This window comes from Pseudorasbora parva, chromosome 2 (genome assembly GCF_024679245.1).
Source record: "Pseudorasbora parva isolate DD20220531a chromosome 2, ASM2467924v1, whole genome shotgun sequence".
In the NCBI taxonomy this organism is placed as follows: Eukaryota; Metazoa; Chordata; class Actinopteri; order Cypriniformes; family Gobionidae; genus Pseudorasbora; species Pseudorasbora parva.
In genome coordinates this window covers 59,546,033-59,566,056 of record NC_090173.1, presented here as the reverse complement: position 1 = coordinate 59,566,056, position 20,024 = coordinate 59,546,033, and the positions used below count along the sequence as shown (strand labels likewise).

General features: G+C 42.0%; 1 protein-coding gene across 4 annotated transcripts in view; it reads right to left on the bottom strand.

Annotated features, from left to right (window-relative positions):
* Positions 1–20,024, bottom strand: part of LOC137047422 (zinc finger protein 850-like) — a 117,434-nt gene that overhangs the window by 46,746 nt on the left and 50,664 nt on the right. For 2 of the 4 annotated variants that reach the window (XM_067425064.1, XM_067425056.1), the window contains exon 3: positions 11,284–13,850. The exons of the other annotated variants lie outside the window; for them this stretch is intronic. In XM_067425064.1, coding sequence (XP_067281165.1) covers positions 11,422–13,850 — 2,429 coding nt within the window. In that variant the 3' untranslated portion in view covers positions 11,284–11,421. Of the gene's footprint in view, positions 1–11,283; positions 13,851–20,024 lie in introns of those variants that run through there. 4 annotated transcript variants of the gene reach the window in all.

Genomic DNA, 20,024 nt, shown 5'->3' with positions numbered 1-20,024 from the left:
CAAAGGCATGAACTGAAACACGCCAGACTGAACTCGCGTTGTGAATGTATGCCTCGAGTGTTGTCGCGATTACCTCAGCTCTCATCACTCGTGCAGTTAGTGCTCAGTGCTGTGACACTCGCGCGGTGACTCACTCATTATATTGAACAGACACGTTCAGTTTTTAATTGTCTCTAACTCAGTCACAGTAATCAAGTTGGTGGTGTTGGGAATGGCCTCACAGGGCAGCGAAGCATTCTGGGAATTGTAGTCTTTCATCCCCATGGGACAAAAATAAATTTTCTGTCCTTTCTCAGTCTAGAAGACACCAAATTCAAAAATAATTTCACATTTCTACTGCATTGATGACCCAGTTTAAATACAGATTCATCTTCCCAGCGCTGAAGTACCCCTTTAATTGTCCTTACTTTACTGATCTTCCACAAAAGTGCTGCTGCATGACTACAAGAGCGTCCTGGCCCTGCAATACATGAACAACCCGCTGTCTGTACTTCACCTGTCACCGATGCTAGCACCCAAGCCTTATGATGGGATACGTGAAGGCTCTGGCTCGGCTCAACGTCCTCTTTTAGATAAACTAGGTTGTTTCCAACATCCTTAAATAACACCCGACCGACTTTAACACTATGCAGATACTGATACACCTCTGAGCTTTTCAAATTGCTCATTGCCTTACCATCACAGGCTACTGAATCAAGAAAATAGCTAAAAATACTACCATACGTGATACGAGGCCGCTTTTTTAAGTCATCTTCCCAACCAACTACAGCGGAGGGTAAAGGTACTGTTGTTTCACCATTTTTAAGTTTGTTGAGGTTGTGTTCCCACATAGTTAGCACGTTTGGATAGCTTGACTGTTAATTGTTAAATGTCAATGTCGTCCCGCTTGTTTATTTCGAACCAGAAATAAACCCACTTTTGACGCAAGGGTTCATGGGGCATAGGAAACTTGTGGATAAGGTGACCACAGAGTTATGGAGGAGTCCTCATTTAACCATTTACTGCTGACAATCCCTACTGAGCAATCTGAGAACTCCACAATGTTGTAAAGGGCCATCTATTTATGCTTTAAAGGATAAAATAAATCACTGAAATTTTTTGTTTTGAGTTAAAGCATAATCATACAGTCATGTCCATTTTCAATGAAATATTGATTCTAATCAGTATTCTAACCAAATTTGACTGGTAATCGCTTGGTTAAGGACGCAATTGTGGATTCATGAAACTTAGACCTGTATATTTTTGCTCTGCCTCCTACTCAGCTCTATGCCTTTAAAACGGTCAGATGAGACTGACTGTTCAGCCTTCATGTTTGATTTCCCCCCACAATTTGTCTTCATGGCGTCAAAACATTGATAGTTTGTTGGATGGCGAGATTTGGATTCACAAGTGACATTTCTCTTGTCTGCAGCTTGAGAGACAGGCTTTGGAGTTCACACAGGATGTCTTTCATGACGCCCAAATCTTCCACAACCCATGAGTTAGCCATTTGCTTGAGAAGTCCCTTGTATTTTTGCCTCAAGATCATTGCGTGATGTGTCCTCACTGGCTGTTTTGAAATGGAGTGCTAGTGTGGGGAAATCTTTTCATACTGCTTTTACTTGTTTAAAGCTGCTGGCAACCCATCTGATGTTGAATATTTGACCTATCTTCAGTATTTCCATGTCAAGCTCGGCCGATGCTTCTCTAAGCAATCTGGCGTTCCTGGTTGACTGATTGGAGTAAGAATCACTTTGAAATAAAGAACTATAGCTGATTAGTGCCAACCACTTCTTTAAAGGAACTGTATGTAAGTAATGTATTTCAATTAATCATAAAACGTCCCTGATATGTCACTAGACATTAAGAAATCATGTTAATTTTAAATACTTGTATCACTGACAACAGTAGTCCGGCCAGGATATTGCCATTTAAAAGTTGTTGTTGCAGCCCTCAACTGACGTTGATGTTTTTGCCTGAAGCTCCACCTATCTATCAATCACAAAGTCAGTAGTGATTCGGCATCTGGGGAGAGGAGGATACACCGCTCTGCAGTCATTTGAAATTATATTGCAGTACCAGTTTTGGCCACAATCTTACATACACTTCCTTTAAGCCATCTCTGACAGCCAGTTCTAATCTATGTGCCAGATAGTGAACAGACTGCACCTTTGGAAACTTTTCTTTGAGTCTAACAACAAGCCCACTGGCTTTTCCTGTGAGCACCACAGATCCATCTGTGGCAATGCTCATCATGTGCGTCTTCAAAATGTCCTCATCCATCCCAGCTTTATGTAGACTCGTCTTCATTGAGTTATAAATGGATTCAGCATCGACCCCATCTGTAAGTTCCACTAGATCCAGGAAAACATTGTCTACATCCCCCTTACCGCTGACGTCACACCTTACACAGATTATTAGATAGGGTCTGCCATCAATGGTGCTTTCATCAATTGTGATTGACATCCGTGAATCCATTTCTTTCACATTGCAGACAGATTTGCGGCGCATTTCCTCGGCAATGTGACTGACTAATTCTGCGCATCCATGGTCAGATTTGTGGATATTACCAACTTCGGCTCTTCAGCTCCATTAAGCTCCTGCATTGTCATGAGTGTAATTTTCTTATATTTTACCTTTATTCCACACCACTGTCCACTGTCCTTTCAACGGCCTCGTTTGCTTCCTGCTTTCTATGAAAGGATTAGTTCACCCAAAAATGAAAATTATTTCATTAATTACTCACCCTCATGTCGTTGGACACCCGTAACACCTTCATTCATCTTCAGAACACAAATGAAGATATTTTTGTTGAAAGCTGATGGCTGAAAAAGGCTTCAGAAAGGCCTCCATTGGCATTCAGTATATTTCCACTGACCCACTCACAAGACCTATTAAATGCACTAAAAACTTCGTTACAAAGTCCATCTCACTACAGTGGCTGTACAGTGGCAAAAAACTCCTCCTCTTCCAGGTCAAGTATTCGAACAGCGGATCTGCGTAATATTCTCGCGCATGCGTTGAGTTCACGTCAATAACATGGTGGATAAAGTCGTTATTTAGATTTTTGTGCGCACAATAACTATTTTCATCCCATTCGAAAATTATTGTACAGCCACTGTAGTGAAATGGACTTTGTAACGACGTCTTTAGTGCCTTTTATGGGTCTTGCAAGTGGGTCAGTGGAAATGTACTGAATGCCAATGGAGGCCTATCTGAGGCCTTTCTCAGCCATCAGCTTTCAACAAAAATATCTTCATTTGTGTTCCGAAGATGAACGAAGGTCTTACAGGTGTCCAACAACATGAGGGTAAGTAATTAATGAAATGATTTTCATTTTTGGGTGAACTAACACTTGAAGCCCATCCTGAAGTGCCAAGCACAGGTTGGTTGTAAAGCCACGCCCCTTACCATTACGGGCAGAAGTCACATCGGCGGTGACTAGCAAGGATTTATGATGTCACAAACTCAGGAAGAAGCTTGTTGTAGTCCAAACCGGCCGTTTTTGTAGGCATTAAACTGCCGTAACTTTAACCCCATTTCTGTCAAAGATCGTAGACGGCGTCACGGTTCATGAATCCGCTGTCTCTCTCTCCTCTTGTGAACTGTCTGTGGGCATGGTCACTAATCAGCAGCGCCAGCTGGTTATCATCAGTGTGTGTCTTTATGTGTTCAGTAACTGGTGTCTCATGTTGTCAGATCGTTGTGGTTCCTGTGTGTGTGTTCCTGCTGTTCCCCGCTGTTGGTGGTCCCTGGAGTTTGCTCGTTCTTTGTCGTCTGGCTGTTCCATTCAGCACCGGGATAAGAACATGTAAGCCTGCCCAAATCGTCCCAATGGAGGCTAACGATCGGCGGGTGAAGGTCGCTGCGCGTTCGGTCTTTTCAGCGGGGAAAAGGGAATTTATTCCAAATCTTCTTAATCTGACTCCATTTAATCATAATTTAGAATTTAGGTTAGAATGCCAATTGGTTATTTGGTCATTTATATTTAATAGTTTAAGTACACATTTAATTATTCCGTTTAACCCTTTGTTGAAATTATGCCCGTTCGTAACCTGACTAATTCCAGAGCAAGTCAGAATCAAAGTGTAACAATTTATTAACAGTCAGGTAAATGTATAAAGCCAATTACATAATCAATTCAAAGGTAATCCATATATAACATCAAATACTCTGAAGTAAAGAATGAAATATATACCTGACTTCTGAAAATTACATAATGCTGCATGGGTTAACTTCCAGCATTACGGGCTGACCTGAATACAGTATCGAGCCCTGAGCTCTTTGCAACATTTCCTTAAATAACCAGACCCAGATGCATACCCAGAACCATTTGAAACTCTTTCAAATGGAAACACCAGTTCACAATAGAAATTTGCATTAATCAAATCCTATAGATTTGTATAGAAGAGAGGCCAAATGGCTGAAAGCCACACCCACCACACACCAAGGCAAGATATCTTAAAACTCTTAAAACATTTAGGATGTTCTAGATTACTTCTGTGGAGTTGAGATATTTGTACCAGTCGCACTGAGACATTTCAAATGATATCAAACACATATAATACTGTATCGTGAGGATTGACATTGTAACAAAGAGATTTCTGGTGCATTTCAGGTGATCTCAAGTTTGGGAGGGCAGGAGTTTGGAGGAAGTTTCATGTGAAAGGAAAGGCATGTAAATTAGTGTCATTCATAGACGGTTCACTCAGTGTGATGTCGTCTCGGAGGGAGATGCTAACTGTATGAATCATAGACCGTAAAAAAATATGGACGACTCGACATCATCCGTTTCCGCTTGGTAGATTTAAAGCTTTTAGGCGGCCTTGCACGGCGCGGACATCTTGGGACCGAGTCTGCGCAGTAGCGATTTCGAGACCGGAGTTGCGAAGTAGAGCGCAGGAAGTAGAGCAGGAAGTACAGCTGCGATATCAAAAGCCCGCCCACACTCTCGCAGATGCAGAACAATTAATTATGTTGGTGTGAAATAAACAGTTATGGAAATGTAGAAATTAAAGCTAAAGCTCTAATCTTCTCCCAATAATTTCGAAAAAAGTCTGTTAGTGCCTCAGTGACAACTTCACTCAGAGAAGCCGTCAGTCTCAGCTGTCAATCATGACGTCAACCCCCCCCCCCCGTTTTTATAGCATCAAATAACTAACTCAAACTAAACTTATTTTTAAAACGAACACCTGAAATGAAATCATCGTGATGATAACTGCCTTCAGTGACATAAACTAACTTTGGGGAAAACATTTTGAAGTGTAATTTTATTATTTAGTTTGCCTCGCGTCCATTAGAAAACACAGAGGGGCGGCTATACTGGGACCGGTCACCGGGGGGCGATCGAGGCGCGAAAGCTTCAGTAAATGAGAGGGAGACTGCAGGCTTGGTATGAATAAGTTCAGGTGCTAATTTTCTTTGTTTTCTCAAAGCAATTAGACATTTCGGCATCTACTAGGTTTTTCCAGCCTTACAAGCACTTCACTAGGATCACTCACGGGATTGGAGCACCTTCACCACGCCGTCCACCGAGGTCCCTGCGTTCGTTGTCATCGTCTTGTGGCCGTCTGACCCTGTGTTCTTTGTGGCTTGTGCCAATCTAATAAAGAGCTTTTGCATTTGCATCCACTGTCTGTGTATCATTACAGAACGATCTGACCATCGATGGATGCAGCAAGCGCTACAAGTTGGGACGAATTTGCCTCCCGTAATATTGCGAGGATGGACCAGCAAGAAGAGGGCATCCCCAACACAGGGCGGGCGGTCCAAGCTCTTGTAACGCAGGTGTCCGAGCTCACCCGACAACTTCAACTACTCAGGAGCCCCACTGCGCCGCCCACACCGCCCGTACAACCCATTGCCATCTAGGAGAGTTCCCCACGAGAGCCGCGCCTACCCACCCCGGAGGGTTATGCAGGTGACCCAGATTACTGAAGAGCATTCTTGACCCGTTGTTCGATGTACTTCTCTTTACAGCCACTGACATTTCAACAAGAGAGGTCGACGGTGGCATTCGTGCTCACATTACTGTCGGGTAAAGTGGCTCTTTAGGATCCATGCTGCGCCTCGTTCCAGGCACTCTCCGAAGAGATGAAGAGGGTCTTCGATCATGCGGCGGCGGGTAGGGAGGCGGCCAGACTACTCGGCGATCTTCGCCAAGGAGAACGCTCGGTGTCGGAATACTCCATCCAGTTCCGCACCCTGGCCGCAGAGTGCCGTTGGAACGAGGTGGCGCAGTGGGACCGATTCCTGCATGGGCTGGCTGACCGTGTCCAAAGAGAGATTTATATGCTGGACCTCCCTTCTAATCTCAACGGACTGATAGAACTGGCATTAAGAGTCGACGCTCGGCTGAGCAAGTTGGGTCGATTTCAGCATGGACTACAGTCTCGTGAAGTGAAGGAGGCATGCAGTGACAGAAGAGAGAGCTGAGAGGTCAGCCCCGTCTCCAATCACGAGCCCATGCAGGTGGGGAGAGCTCGGCTTTCCCGGGAGGAGAGAGAGAAGCGGAGATTCCTGGGACTGTGCCTGTACTGCGGCAAGCCGGGTCACTTCATCAACTCCTGCCCGGTAAAAGATCAAGCCCGGTAGTAACGCTGAGGCTACTATCGGGTGGGATCTCCGCTAAAAAGACCTCACCATCATCCACTCTCCTTCCGGTAAGACTTAGGTGGGCAGCTCACACGCAAGCACTGCTGGATTCGGGAGCGGAAGTTAATTTCATGGACTTTGGACTGGCTCAGAAACTTCAAATCCCCTTCACACCACTCCATCATCACATCTCTGTCAATGCCCTCAATGGCCAACCACTTCCCATCATCGCACACATCACTGACCCTCTCATGCTCATCATATCCGGCAACCACACTAAGACAATACACTTCTACATCATGCACTCTCCACTGGCACCCGTTGTTCTGGGACATCCGTGGCTCACGTATTCTGGATTCGAGAAGGATGGGACACGGATTTCAATACTTGGTGGACTGGGAGGGTTACGGACCGGAGGAGAGAAGTTGGGTTCCTGCTAGAGACATTCTGGATCACTCTTTGATCGATGATTACAATCGACAGGTAAGTCCATCTGGGAATGAAAGGAGGCATTCCTAGAGAGGGTAATGTCACCGTTAATGAATCCGCTGTCTCTCTCTCGTCTTGTGAACTGTCTGTGGGGGTGGTCACTGATCAGCAGCGCCAGCTGATTATCATCAGTGTATGTCTTTGTATGTTCAGTAACTGGTGTCTCATGTTGTCAGATAGTTGTGGTTCCTGTGTGTGTGTTCCTGCTGTTCCCCGCTGTTCATGGTCCCTGGAGTTTGCTCGTTCTTCAGCAGCCATTGAACTAACGCACAGAGTAACGTCATAACATCATTTTAAAAGCACTAAAATGTACATAATATGATAAACAGAGCTGTATTACCTTATACTCATGACCAGAAAAGCGTAAATAGTGTGCGCGCCTGGCGACTGTGTCCCGTCATAATAAAAATCCCGGTGTTCGTGAGGCGGGTGTTTGTGTAACAATCGCTCCAGCAGCCGTGCTCAGCTCCACAACACTCGGTCCTACTCTGCTTCATACTACAGTAACGTTAATAACCGTATCCGTCAACATGTTTTCTGCCCGAGTCCTATTTTCCACCAGCTCTGAGGTTAAGTCCACATGTCCCAAGATGCTGCGCTCAAACTTCACCTTTGTTTTGAATAGGCGACCTCTAGTGGACGAAAAGTTGCATAGTGCACCTTTAAGAACAGATACTCTGCTTGTCATGACTTCCTCAACAAATGCACAGTGAATGATGCCTGTCGTGACAGAATCTACAACAACCTCATCAAAGAGATTGCAACCATGGAAGAACAGGTATTTTAACAAAGTGTTCATTTGTGTGTAAAAATGTCTTCATTGTATAATTTGAAATACTTGCTGCTTTGAAACAATCTGCATTGTTAAAAAAGCTTATATAAATATATAAATAAAGATGACAGAGCCAGTAGTAGTTAATTGAAGTTTTGTCATTTTATTTTGCAGAGTGAGGAGGCCACAGCAGTTAGTTAATCCCCAGTGACAGGACACCTAGAGGCTTCATCTCTCCTCCTGTCAAGAAGTCAGCCATAGCTGAACTGTTTGGTGAACTCTTCAAGACTCAGGTGGGAAACAAGCCTTCTTCGCAGCTGGTGAAAGAGGAGGTTAGCTCATATCCTCATATTGCCATGTTAGCAAAGCACTACCTTGCTGTACATGCTACCTCAGGCTACGTCTACACTAATCTGGATAAATATAAAGACAGAGTTTTCATCTAAAAACGCTCTGCGTCCACACTATCATTTTCAATCATTTTCCACAAAATGTTCATCTACACTGAAACGTCTGAAACCGCTTACATCCCCGTAATGCACATGAGCAAATCCAAGACGCTTCGACTTGCGTCATTTCCGCTACTCGTTTATTTACTCTTTGAAATTTTGCGGCAATGTCGAGAAAAGGCACTGAGTTTTTTAACAGTATGTACAAACTGACATTAATATTTAACAAGGCTGTTAAAACAGAAAGCATACAAAACAACTCTGCGTCATCGTATTAAAAAGCCTCTGTTTTCACAGTCCACACTACCACGCAAAGATGCCGTTTTCAAAACGATACAGTTTCATTGAATCAGACTGATCTCATGAAATGGCGTATGTATGACACGCCAATTCGTATGCCATTTTGGCATGCTATAAAGACGCATAATCGCTTTTTAGCGTGTTTACTGCAGGCACAATTTATTCAGAAAGTACAAATACTCCAAGTGTTCTGAGGCCAAACGATTGATTTGTGTGAAGAAAATCCCCAAAAGCGATCAGTAACGTCGAGTCCATCCGCCAAAGATTAATACATTTCAAATATTGCCGCCGGAATAACCGTCACGTCAGCTTTGACAGCATTGGCTGTCGTATGTCTCGTGACCAATTGCGTCATTACGTCAGCTTTGATTGTAAAATGCCATTGGCTCTCGTGTGTCTCGTGACCGATCGCATCATTCTCATCGTCGTCTCGTGTCTCATTTGAATCAGAAATATAAACGAGTGCGTGTGTGTTCTGTTCACGAAGAGGCGGGATCATCATTTCAACATGGAGATATCGTCTGACTTTAAAAGACTTGGAATGCAACATGAGTTAATACTTTTTTGCAATAAATACATGTGACTGTACATTTATTTGCCTGGTACGTGTTTTATATTGTTGAGAGTGGGTAGGTTTAGGGTAGGAGTGGAGTTAGTTGCTCCAAAATATAAAATTAGGCTATAAATATTAATTCTGTCAGATCAGGTTGGCAGAATCACACGGCGTAGACATACACGCAGAATCACACGGTGTAGACATACACGCGGAGATGATGGTTCGTTTAGGCGTAGACATACACGCGGAATCACACGGCGTACACATACACGCGGATAGCTCAAAATGCGTATAGATAACATGCCACTTGCCTTTAAAAAGTGGCGTGTATGTTTACGCAAAGTCATGTCATGTTGCATTGACTTAAAACGCTGTCAGTGTGGACGGAAGGCCAAAACAGAGAGAAAAATATACGTTTTCAAATTAAAACGTATTAGTGTGGACATGGCCTTGCTGTACCTGCTACCTCAGTCCCTAGCGAGAGGGTATTTTCTAACCCCTTAGTGTCACCCCCCTTTTTGAAAATATACATGAAAATTCACTATCCAAACTTAAATGGTTGCAATTCAAGAATGCTTTGGAATATAGACATAAGTTTGGTCTCATTTTAAAGAAGACAGTCAGCAGAGTATTGCTCAAGTGAAATCATTTAAAAAAAATTAAGTTTAAAAAAGTTATGGAAGTTTAAATGTACTGTAAATCAAAAATACTGTACTAGATATTTAATATTTAATATAAAATATATATGTTACAAAATAATGTGGACTCTAAAATTACTATCAAATCAAAGCCATATGTCTAATTAATTTGTGTTCCAAATTTGAAGTTGATATCACAAAAATTGAAGTTCCCATGAGATTTTGTTTAGGCGTTGTACCACAAATAGCCACCGGGTGTCATTGAAATTCCATTGATTTTTTAAAATGCAATTTCCTGTGTCAAATGTATATATTTTTGTGTAAATATCACAAAACAGTGTGCAGATATAGAACCGTGAGACTAAGACCTTTCCGACGATATGTGTTTTGTCAAGATTAGAAAAGGTTTTTATTATAAATTAAATAAATATGTTAAATAAATATGAAACATGACAACGCCACTTGGGGAGGAGCCCGCTAGAATAATTTAGAGCACCGTTTCCATGGTAACGCAAGGTCCGATTTCAAATCGGTTTGCACAGGATGAATCTTGAGTTCGTAAGCTTTCGAATGATATATAGTTTGTCAACATTAGATAAGGATAAATATAGGATATATTGTTTTAAACATGCAGTGGCAAATGGGCCCACCGGTGGGCCAGTGACACTTAAGGGGCTAAAGCTGGAGACATTGTAACTGCCAGCAGATTTGCCCTTTCTGTGGACAAGTACATTTTTTTGTCAAAAAACATGAAAGTTGAATTAATCTGAGCAGGCCTTCAGTCTGGAGCTGTTCATGCTGCACTTTAGACTGTGGAAAAGCTATATATATATATATATATATATATATATATATATTTTTTTTTTTAATATGAGCAGGCCTACAAGCTGGGATTGGTAATGCTGCACTGACTGTAATCATAGTTATTTATATTTTTCCATTATATTTTATGTGATATTGGTTTGAGACTGAGAGTATTTCATTAAGTGGATAACTTTGCAACAGTATTTTATTTCTTATTCTTTTTTTTTAAATTTGATATATTTTATAATATTTTATTAAAAAGTGTAAACAAATTGTTAGAAAGAAGTTTATAGTAATTGTGGCAAGCAGCGAGGCTTGGGACCGTGAGAGCGGGCTGGTGACGAGTGCTAATGAGTGCCAGCTGCGCGCCACACCAGTCTCCTCTCGCAGCCGAGTGACGGGAGCATAAAAGGAGGAGAGATGACACTGGAAGACGAGAGAGGACCAGGCCTGGAATTTATGTTTTGTATACATTTTTTAATTAAATAAATAAACAAAATGAAAGTAACGCAAGTTGCCCCTCACGGACGACTGCCCGCACACACACAACAAAATGTACACATAAATTCCAGGCCTGGTCCTCTCTCGTCTCTCGCTGCCTTCGCTCCGCCTTTTATGCTCCCGTCACTCGGCCGCGAGAGGAGACTGGTGTGGCGCGCAGTTGGCACTCATTAGCACTCATCACCAGCCCGCTCTCACGGTCCCTCGCCTTGCTGCTTGCCACAGTAATAAACAACCTGCAGTTTAATGTTTGCATTTCATTCCCTTACTGTACCGAAAATGAACCGAACCGTGACTTTAAAACCGAAGTACATACCGAACCGTGATTTTCACGTACCGTTACACCCCTACTACAGCGTGAACTCTCATGTGACTGTCAAGGTTTCTTTTATGTTTGAAACTCTTTCCACACTGTTGGCAGGCGAATGGGCTCGCTCCAATGTGAACTTTCATGTGACTGTCAAGGTTTCCTTTATGTTTGAAACTCTTTCCACACTGTTGGCAGGTATAAGGCTTCTCTCCAGTGTGAACTCTCATGTGAACTTTAAGGGTTCCTTTATAAGCGAAACACTTTCCGCACTGTTGGCAGATGTAAGGCTTCTCTCCAGAGTGAACTCTCATGTGCCTGTCGAGGCTTATTTTATGTCTGAAACACTTTCCACACTGTTGGCATGTGTAAGTTTTCTCTCCAGAGTGAACTCTCATGTGCCTGTCAAGGGTTCCTTTACCAGTGAAAAACTTTCCGCACTGTTGACAGGTGTAAGGTTTCTCTCCAGAGTGAACTCTCATGTGACTGTCAAGGCTTATTTTATGTTTGAAACGCTTTCCGCACTGTTGACAAGTGTAAGGTTTCTCTCCAGAGTGAACTCTCATGTGAACTTTAAGGTTTCCTTTATAAGTGAAACACTTTCCGCACTGTTGACAGGTGTAAGGTTTCTCTCCAGTGTGAACTCTCATGTGCCTGTCAAGGGTTCCTTTACCAGTGAAAAACTTTCCGCACTGTTGACAGGTGTAAGGTTTCTCTCCAGAGTGAACTCTCATGTGACTGTCAAGGCTTATTTTATGTTTGAAACTCTTTCCGCACTGTTGGCAGGTGTAAGGCTTCTCTCCAGAGTGAACTCTCATGTGCATGTCAAGGTTTCTTTTAAATTTGAAACACTTTCCACACTGTTGGCAGGTGTAAGGTTTCATTCCAATGTGAACTTTCATGTGCCTGTCAAGGGTTATTTTATGTTTGAAACTCTTTCCACACTGTTGGCAGGTGTAAGGTTTCTCTCCAATGTGAACTTTCATGTGACTGTCGAGGGTTATTTTATGTTTGAAACTCTTTCCACACTGTTGGCAGGTGTAAGGTTTCTCTCCAATGTGAACGTTCATGTGACTGTCAAGGTTTATTTTATGTCTGAAACACTTTCCACACTTTTGGCATGTGTATGGTTTCTCTCCAGAGTGAACTCTCATGTGAACTTTAAGGTTTCCTTTATAAGTGAAACAGTTTCCACACTGTTGGCAGGTGTACGGTTTCTCTCCAGTGTGAACTCTCATGTGAACTTTAAGGTTTCCTTTATAAGTGAAACACTTTCCACACTGTTGGCAGGTGTAAGGTTTCTCTCCAGTGTGGACTCTCATGTGACTGTCAAGGCTTATTTTATGTCTGAAACACTTTCCACACTGTTGGCATGTGTAAGGTTCCTCTCCAGTGTGAACTCTCATGTGAACTTTAAGGGTTTTTTTATCAGTAAAACACTTTCCACACTGTTGGCAGGTGTAAGGTTTCTCTCCAGTGTGAACTCTCATGTGACTGTCAAGGCTTATTTTATGTCTGAAACCCTTTCCACACTGTTGGCAGGTGTACGGTTTCTCTCCAGTGTGAACTCTCATGTGAATGTCAAGGCTTCTTTTGTGTTTGAAACTCTTTCCACACTGTTGGCAGGTGTAAGGTTTCTCTACAGTGTGAACTCTAATGTGCCTGTCAAGGCTTAATTTTTGTTTGAAACTCTTTCCACACTGTTGGCAGGTGTGAGGTTTCTCTCTAGTGTGAACTCTAATGTGCCTGTCAAGGGTTCCTTTTTCACTGAAACTCTTTCCACACTGTTGGCAGGTGTAAGGCTTCTCTCCAGTGTGAACTCTCATGTGGACTTCAAGGGTTCCCTTACGTTTGAAACTCTTTCCACACTGTTGGCAGATGTAAGGCTTCTCTTCAGAGTGAACTCGCATGTGGCCTTCAAGGGTTCCTTTATGTGTGAAACTCTTTCCACACTGTTGGCAGGTGAATAAGCTCTCTCCAGTGTGAATTCTCATGTGGGCTATAAAGTTTATTTTTTCACTGAAACTCTTTCCACACTGTTGGCAAGTGTAAGGCTTCTCTCCAGTGTGAACTCTCATGTGACTTTTAAGGTTTGTTTTATGTCTAAAACTCTTTCCACACTGTTGGCAGGTGTAAGGCTTCTCTCCAGTGTGAACTCTCATGTGACTTTTAAGGTTTGTTTTATGTGTGAAACTCTTTCCACACTGTTGGCAGGTGTAAGGCTTTTCTCCAGTGTGAATTCTCATGTGGACTATTAGGCTTCCTTTTACAGTGAAACTCTTTCCACACTGTTGGCAGGTGAAATATCTTTTAGTTCCTGTCTTTTGAGCTCCTTTTTGTGAGGAAGTCTTTTTAGCCTGTATCGATTTTTCTCCAGTCATGAAATCATGTTTATCATAAAGGTCTTTCTCTTCTTCCTTTTCATTAAGTTCATGACTTTCCTCTTTCAATGCCATGTGATCTAGGGGAAAAACATACATAGAACAATTTAGACATTTAAAGCATCGGTAGCAGGGTATAAGGTAGTATGTTATATAATATAGCCAATCCTAGGGATCAGGAATGGGCAGGGCTCGACATTAATGCTTGTCCACAAGTGGGTTTTTTGAAGGGACAAGTGAAAGAGAATTTTACTTGCCCGATTAACAAGAGCCTGATTAAAACAAAAAATAAATTGCGAATCACCAAAATGCAAGAATGATTGTGCATTAATTTAGTGTAAGTGGGGATCGATAGTGGATGATAACGAACTGACGATAACAAGGTCGCGCTGTTGACGCTCGTGGAGCCTCTCGAGGAGAAATTAACGTACAACACTAGAGCGATTAAGCTGTTTCCTGAATACCATCACAACTAAAAATGACACTGCTTTCATATGACAGCTCCATAAACAATTAATTAACATTCACTAACATTCACTTAACGTCACTTACATTTTAGATGCAATATTGAGTGTTTTGTTCTATTTTAACAGCGAAAGTCGGTCATTTGCAGAACCGTAACGCGTCCCACAGCAAAAAGTGTTACTGAACGATTCACAGCGTTTGAATGAATCGTTTGAATGAACGACTCAATGACTCACTCATTAGGACGGCCACCTGCTGGAGGTTTAGTGTCATGTTTAAACATTTCTTTCCAACATTTTTTTTTGTCTATTCAAAACTACAAATCTCTAAACATTATTTAACACAGTTGTTATTTTTCAGTGTAACTTATTTAATTTGATTGGTAACAGCCCTTATTGTGTCTTATTTTAATTTAATGTATTTATCAAATTTAACAATATAAATTTAAACCTAAAGCATAGCCTATATTTAATAAGATTAGGGGGAAATAAAAAAATATATATATTATATATGTTAAAGCAAAGCTGACTGAACATTGGTAAGAATATTGCTTCAGAATAAATGATATTTACAACACACACACACACACACACACACACACACACACACACACACACACACACACACAATTAAATAAAAATCAAACTTTTTTCCAGACAAGCAAATTTTTACTCTGTGAATGAACGATTTACTTGTCAAGCACATGGACATGCTTAATGTCAAGCCCTGCTGGAGGGCCACTGCCTTTCAGAGTTAAGCACGTTCTCCCATCTGTTTTCCCACATAGCCCACTCTGAAATGCCAACTGTCCCGTATTAGCCCTGACGTCCTGTATATTGGGCCTAAATGTCCTGTATGTGACTTTCCTTGAACTGTTTATTGACTGCTATGCTTATCTAACAACTGACTAAAGGGTTGTGTACTCAAGTTCATTACTTAAATGTAGACACACACACAGGGCCGGCGCTAGCCATTTGGGTGTCCCAAGCACAAATGCTTGTCTTTTTCTCGACTAATTTGGTCTAGGCCTATGTTTTGAAGTACTTAAATTGTCTGGTTGTAATTGGTTGCAATCACTATGGCACATCGAGTTAGAATGCAATAAGGACTTTGATGTTTCTTCTGTAACATTTATTCTCCACCATAAGTCGGGGCAAGTTTGTGGTTCTGAAAATATACATACAAATTGGTAAGTAACAATATACAAAAGGATACCAATAGCAGTACACATAAATAATGTGTAATTATGATAACAATGGACAAATAACAGTACAAAGTACTAAACTGTTACACATGCAATGAAATCCGAATTTACTAGAATTTACTATTGTCATGTAGGCTAGGCTTATTTATCATCATGTAAGAATCCTGTTCTGAGCGGGGCTCGAACTCGCGGTCGTAACGTCATTAGCTCCATTCCGGCTGCCTCTATGTAAACAACATAACGGTGCATTTACGGCATACACATTTAGCTCGCGAATGTACAACAAAGCATATAGCACTCATGGTAAATAATATATGTAAACATGTCTTGTAAATAATTATAGTACAGAGGAATACTCGTTCTCCATCAGAATTGTCTATGCACGATTGCAATAGATAAGGATCTGTGCTACTAATACTTTCAGTTCGGGGTAAACTATGATTTTAAACAATCATAGTACATTATTATGTACACATGAAAGTCCTTCATAACAGCTTATATTACTTTTGTATATTAACATGCTTTTAGAAATATTTTGTGTTATTTATACTAGTAGTTTTCACGACCCAGATTTTTTGGTGCCCCCCCCAAGCACTTGGTGCCCTACGCGCAGTGCGTGATGTGCGTGTGCGGAGCGCCGGCCCTGCACACACACACAAAATAGAGCAATGCCGTCTCGTGATGCTCATGCGTTGCGGGACACTGTGTTTTCCCCAGGCATGTCTATGGGCATTGAGATATAAACGCTTAGCAATGACAGTGTTTAGTTTGTTCTGCCAATCAGGTGTGTGTGAGTAAAACACCTTTAAATGTGTCAGGAACATCTGTTTGTGTTTGCATCTGGAGATTGTTCAGTTTTTCAGGATTCTTTGATGAATAGAAAAAAACAGAAAGCTTTTGTAACATCAAAATATCTCTCTTAACACGTTTGATGCATTGTTGTGTTCAACTATTATTATTACTATTATTAAACTATTACTATTTTCTCATTGTATGAAATTATGACTCTTACACGATTACGACATTATAATATGGTGTTGTTATTATATTGTTTATCTCGTCTTCATAGACATGCCAGCCTTGGTAATACATTTTTAACAAAACTGCCGAGCACTTCACACAAAGGTTGTTTCATAATTAGTTCATATTAATATTGTGTTGTTTCTGTTTTATGCACTGCAGGTGGACAATGAATTTTCCAAGATGACAGGTCGGAAAGACGACATGTTTAACAATAAAAGGGAAAGGGAGATTATCTCAAAACAGACCATGTATACCTGTCCAAAGTGCTTCAAATATCAAACTATATCATATTAAGCTACGTGTGTGGTGATTATTTCTTTGAAATTTGAGTTCATTATTAGATTGATCTATTTGACCGTAGTTTTTACAGAACCTAACAGATATGAGTTGTATAATATTTGATGTATGTTGTTATTTAAAGTGTTTTATATGATTAATGTTCTGAAATGAGGGATGCAAACACATTTATGGTCAAAAAAGAGTGAAGTATTCAATGCCCTCACCCCGTGGCAATTATCCCGAAACTTACATTGCCACCAACCCCTGCCATCCCCGGCCCACCCCTAAACGCTGTCACATTCCCTGTGTGTTTTTGTGGACTTTTATGTTATTTCCTGTTGTGTGTTTAGTTTTGTAGTCCTTTGTAGTTTTTCATGCTGATTTAGTTCTTCGGGTGTTTTCTATCTGTTACGCCCCCTTGTTTCCTTGTTAAGCTTGTGTATTTATAGTACCTGTGTTTCACCCGTGGTTTATCAGTCGTTGTACGTATGTATTGTTGTGGTGCCATGAGCTCCTTGTTTATCTTAGTTTTCCTCAGTAAATATTCCTGCACGTAGATCTGCTTCCTTGTCTGCTCATTCCACAGTCGTTACAGAACGACTGAACAAAGATGGATCTAGCAGGATCATACCGGGACCACTTGAGTGCACTTTGTGCTATTTTTCAGAACGGGCGGTCAATAGAATGTTTTGTGGAGGAATTTCTGGCTATCTGCCATCTCACTCACTTGGATGAATCCTCTCTGATAGACTGTTTCTGGAGCGGGTTGGACAATGACATCGCCCAGCTGATGCCATGGGAAACCATCGGATGGACCCTGGCCCAGTACATCGAGCAGGCTTTGCAGCTGTGTGGGTCGTCTTTTACTGTGTGCAAGGCAGAGGAGGATCCACCCTTAAAACATTGTTTTGAGCATAGCTCACCACAGCCCGCAGCACCAGTTAGCGACAGGTTGGCCATGGTGGCCATCCGGGAGTGGAGAGGATTGGTGTCCAGTGTGGACAATCCACCGCTGACTTCAGCGCAAGTAGCTGCTCATCTCGAGGCCTTACTCAAGCCCGCCTCTTGCTACGCACTCAAGCCCGCCGGCTCCGGTGTCCTCTAGCTCTTTAGTCGCAGTGCCGCTTGACTCTGAGGTAGACCTTTTGATTATTGGTCTACCTGTAATGGCTACAGCCATTTTGTGTGTTTGGGGTGCACACACTTCACCTATTTTCCCAGATGCAGCGGTGGCAGGTATTTCTGAACTCTCTTTGTTCCCAGATGTTTCTGCTGTGGGCACTATTTTGGAAAGTTATGTGATCTCTGATGCCTCTCTTATGGCCACTGACCTTGTTGCTCAACTCTCCCTGTTTCTTAGTGCCTCGGTTTTGTATGCTGACAATGTTTTGGAATTCTCTGAGTTCCCAGTTGCCTCTGTTTCGGGAACGGGTTCCGTTTCCGAACTTTCTGTGCTACCTGACAGCTCTGTGTCCCCTGATGGCTCCATTTTGACTAATGAGGCTGTTTTTGAACTTTCTGTGCCCCCTGACTTTAGTATATGTCCAGCTGCAACCATAGAGACCGCTTATGAACTCCTTGTCCGTTTAGAGAGGACTACCCCTCCTGAATATTCTGCCAGCTCTGTCATGACTAAGGAGAAGGATTTTGAATTCCCCACCTGTCTCTCTTTGGCCTTAGGTGCCAATTCTAACCTGTCTGTTCCTTCTGTTATAGTTTTGCCAGTCTTTTTAGATCTGCCGTGGATGCCTCCCTGGCCGCCTGCTCCTCCCTGGCCGCCTGCGCCTTCCTGGCCGCCTGCTCCTCCCTGGCCGCCTGCTCCTCTCGCTCCTCCCTGGCCGCCTGCTCTGCCTGCGCCTCCCTGGCCGCCTGCGCCTCCCTGGCCGCCTGCTCTGCCTGCGCCTCCCTGGCCGCCTGACCAGCTTGTTCCACCTTGGTCCCTTGTCACTTATGTTATTTCCTGTTGTGTGTTTAGTTTTGTAGTCCTTTGTAGTTTTTCATGCTGATTTAGTTCTTCAGGTGTTTTCTATCTGTTACGCCCCCTTGTTTCCTTGTTAAGCTTGTGTATTTATAGTACCTGTGTTTCACCCGTGGTTTATCAGTCGTTGTACGTATGTATTGTTGTGGTGCCATGAGCTCCTTCTTTATCTTAGTTTTCCTCAGTAAATGTTCCTGCACGTAGATCTGCTTCCTTGTCTGCTCATTCCACACTCATCGTTACAGAGGCACAGAGTAAAATTAATCATTATTTTATGATGCAATCATTTTACAGTAAATAACGAAATAAATAAAGAAAAAACAAAGACTGTATATTTGTTCAATGGCATATCAATGAAACAGATGTCTCTATGAAATATTTTCCCACCATTTTTAAACATTGATTATAGCCATTCAAGTTTACAGAGTAACTGAAAACTTTTTTACATTTATTAGGCTTTAAACTTAACAAGAATCCTCTCATAAACCCATGTCATATTAACCTATCCTTGCTGTCTCACAGGTACAAATAGGCTATGGAAATTGAACAAAGTTATCAAACAGTCCGCACTGCATAAATTATAAATTAAATATAGATTAATCCTTATTAAAGCTACAAAAGTTCTTTAGTCAAGAGCAGTGAGTGAATAACATTAATCACTGGCTGCTGTCGCTTTAAGATCTACCGCGCTGTCTCACGCGCCCTTTTTTCCTCACAACTCTTAAGTTCGTTTAAGACGTTATTTGATATGTGAATACTCGACAAAACTGACATTTTGGCATAATTCTTTCTGTGTTATTATAGTTTTTTCAAGCGCAAAAGAGAACTGGATTCTGGCACACTGTCTGCTCATTATGCTGGCGCGTAACCCACGAATCCTAGTTGGCAATGCGCATCATTTGCACGTGAAAAGTAATTTTACCGTATAAATCGCATGACAAATACAATTCATGTTCAGTATAGATACAAATTTCGAGCTGAGCTTCGAGGCTTGGGTGCGACACCCTTAGAGACGAGAGGCTAATATTAGGGGCGTCTTAATCAGCTCCCTAGTTCAGTAGTCAGGGCACTGATCAGGACATACCGGTAAGTCAATGGGCTGATCCCTGATAAGTGCCCTGACTACTGACGGAGCAGATTGAGACGCACGCATTGTGAAGATCGATATTTATAGCCTGCCTGGTGACACGGTATTTTCACAGACGTCGCTTCTCTCATAGACTACAGTAGCCTATTTAAAATGGCACATGCATCCGTTAAATATTCTCAATTTAATTTACAAAGCAATCCCTGTAAAGTGTTTAG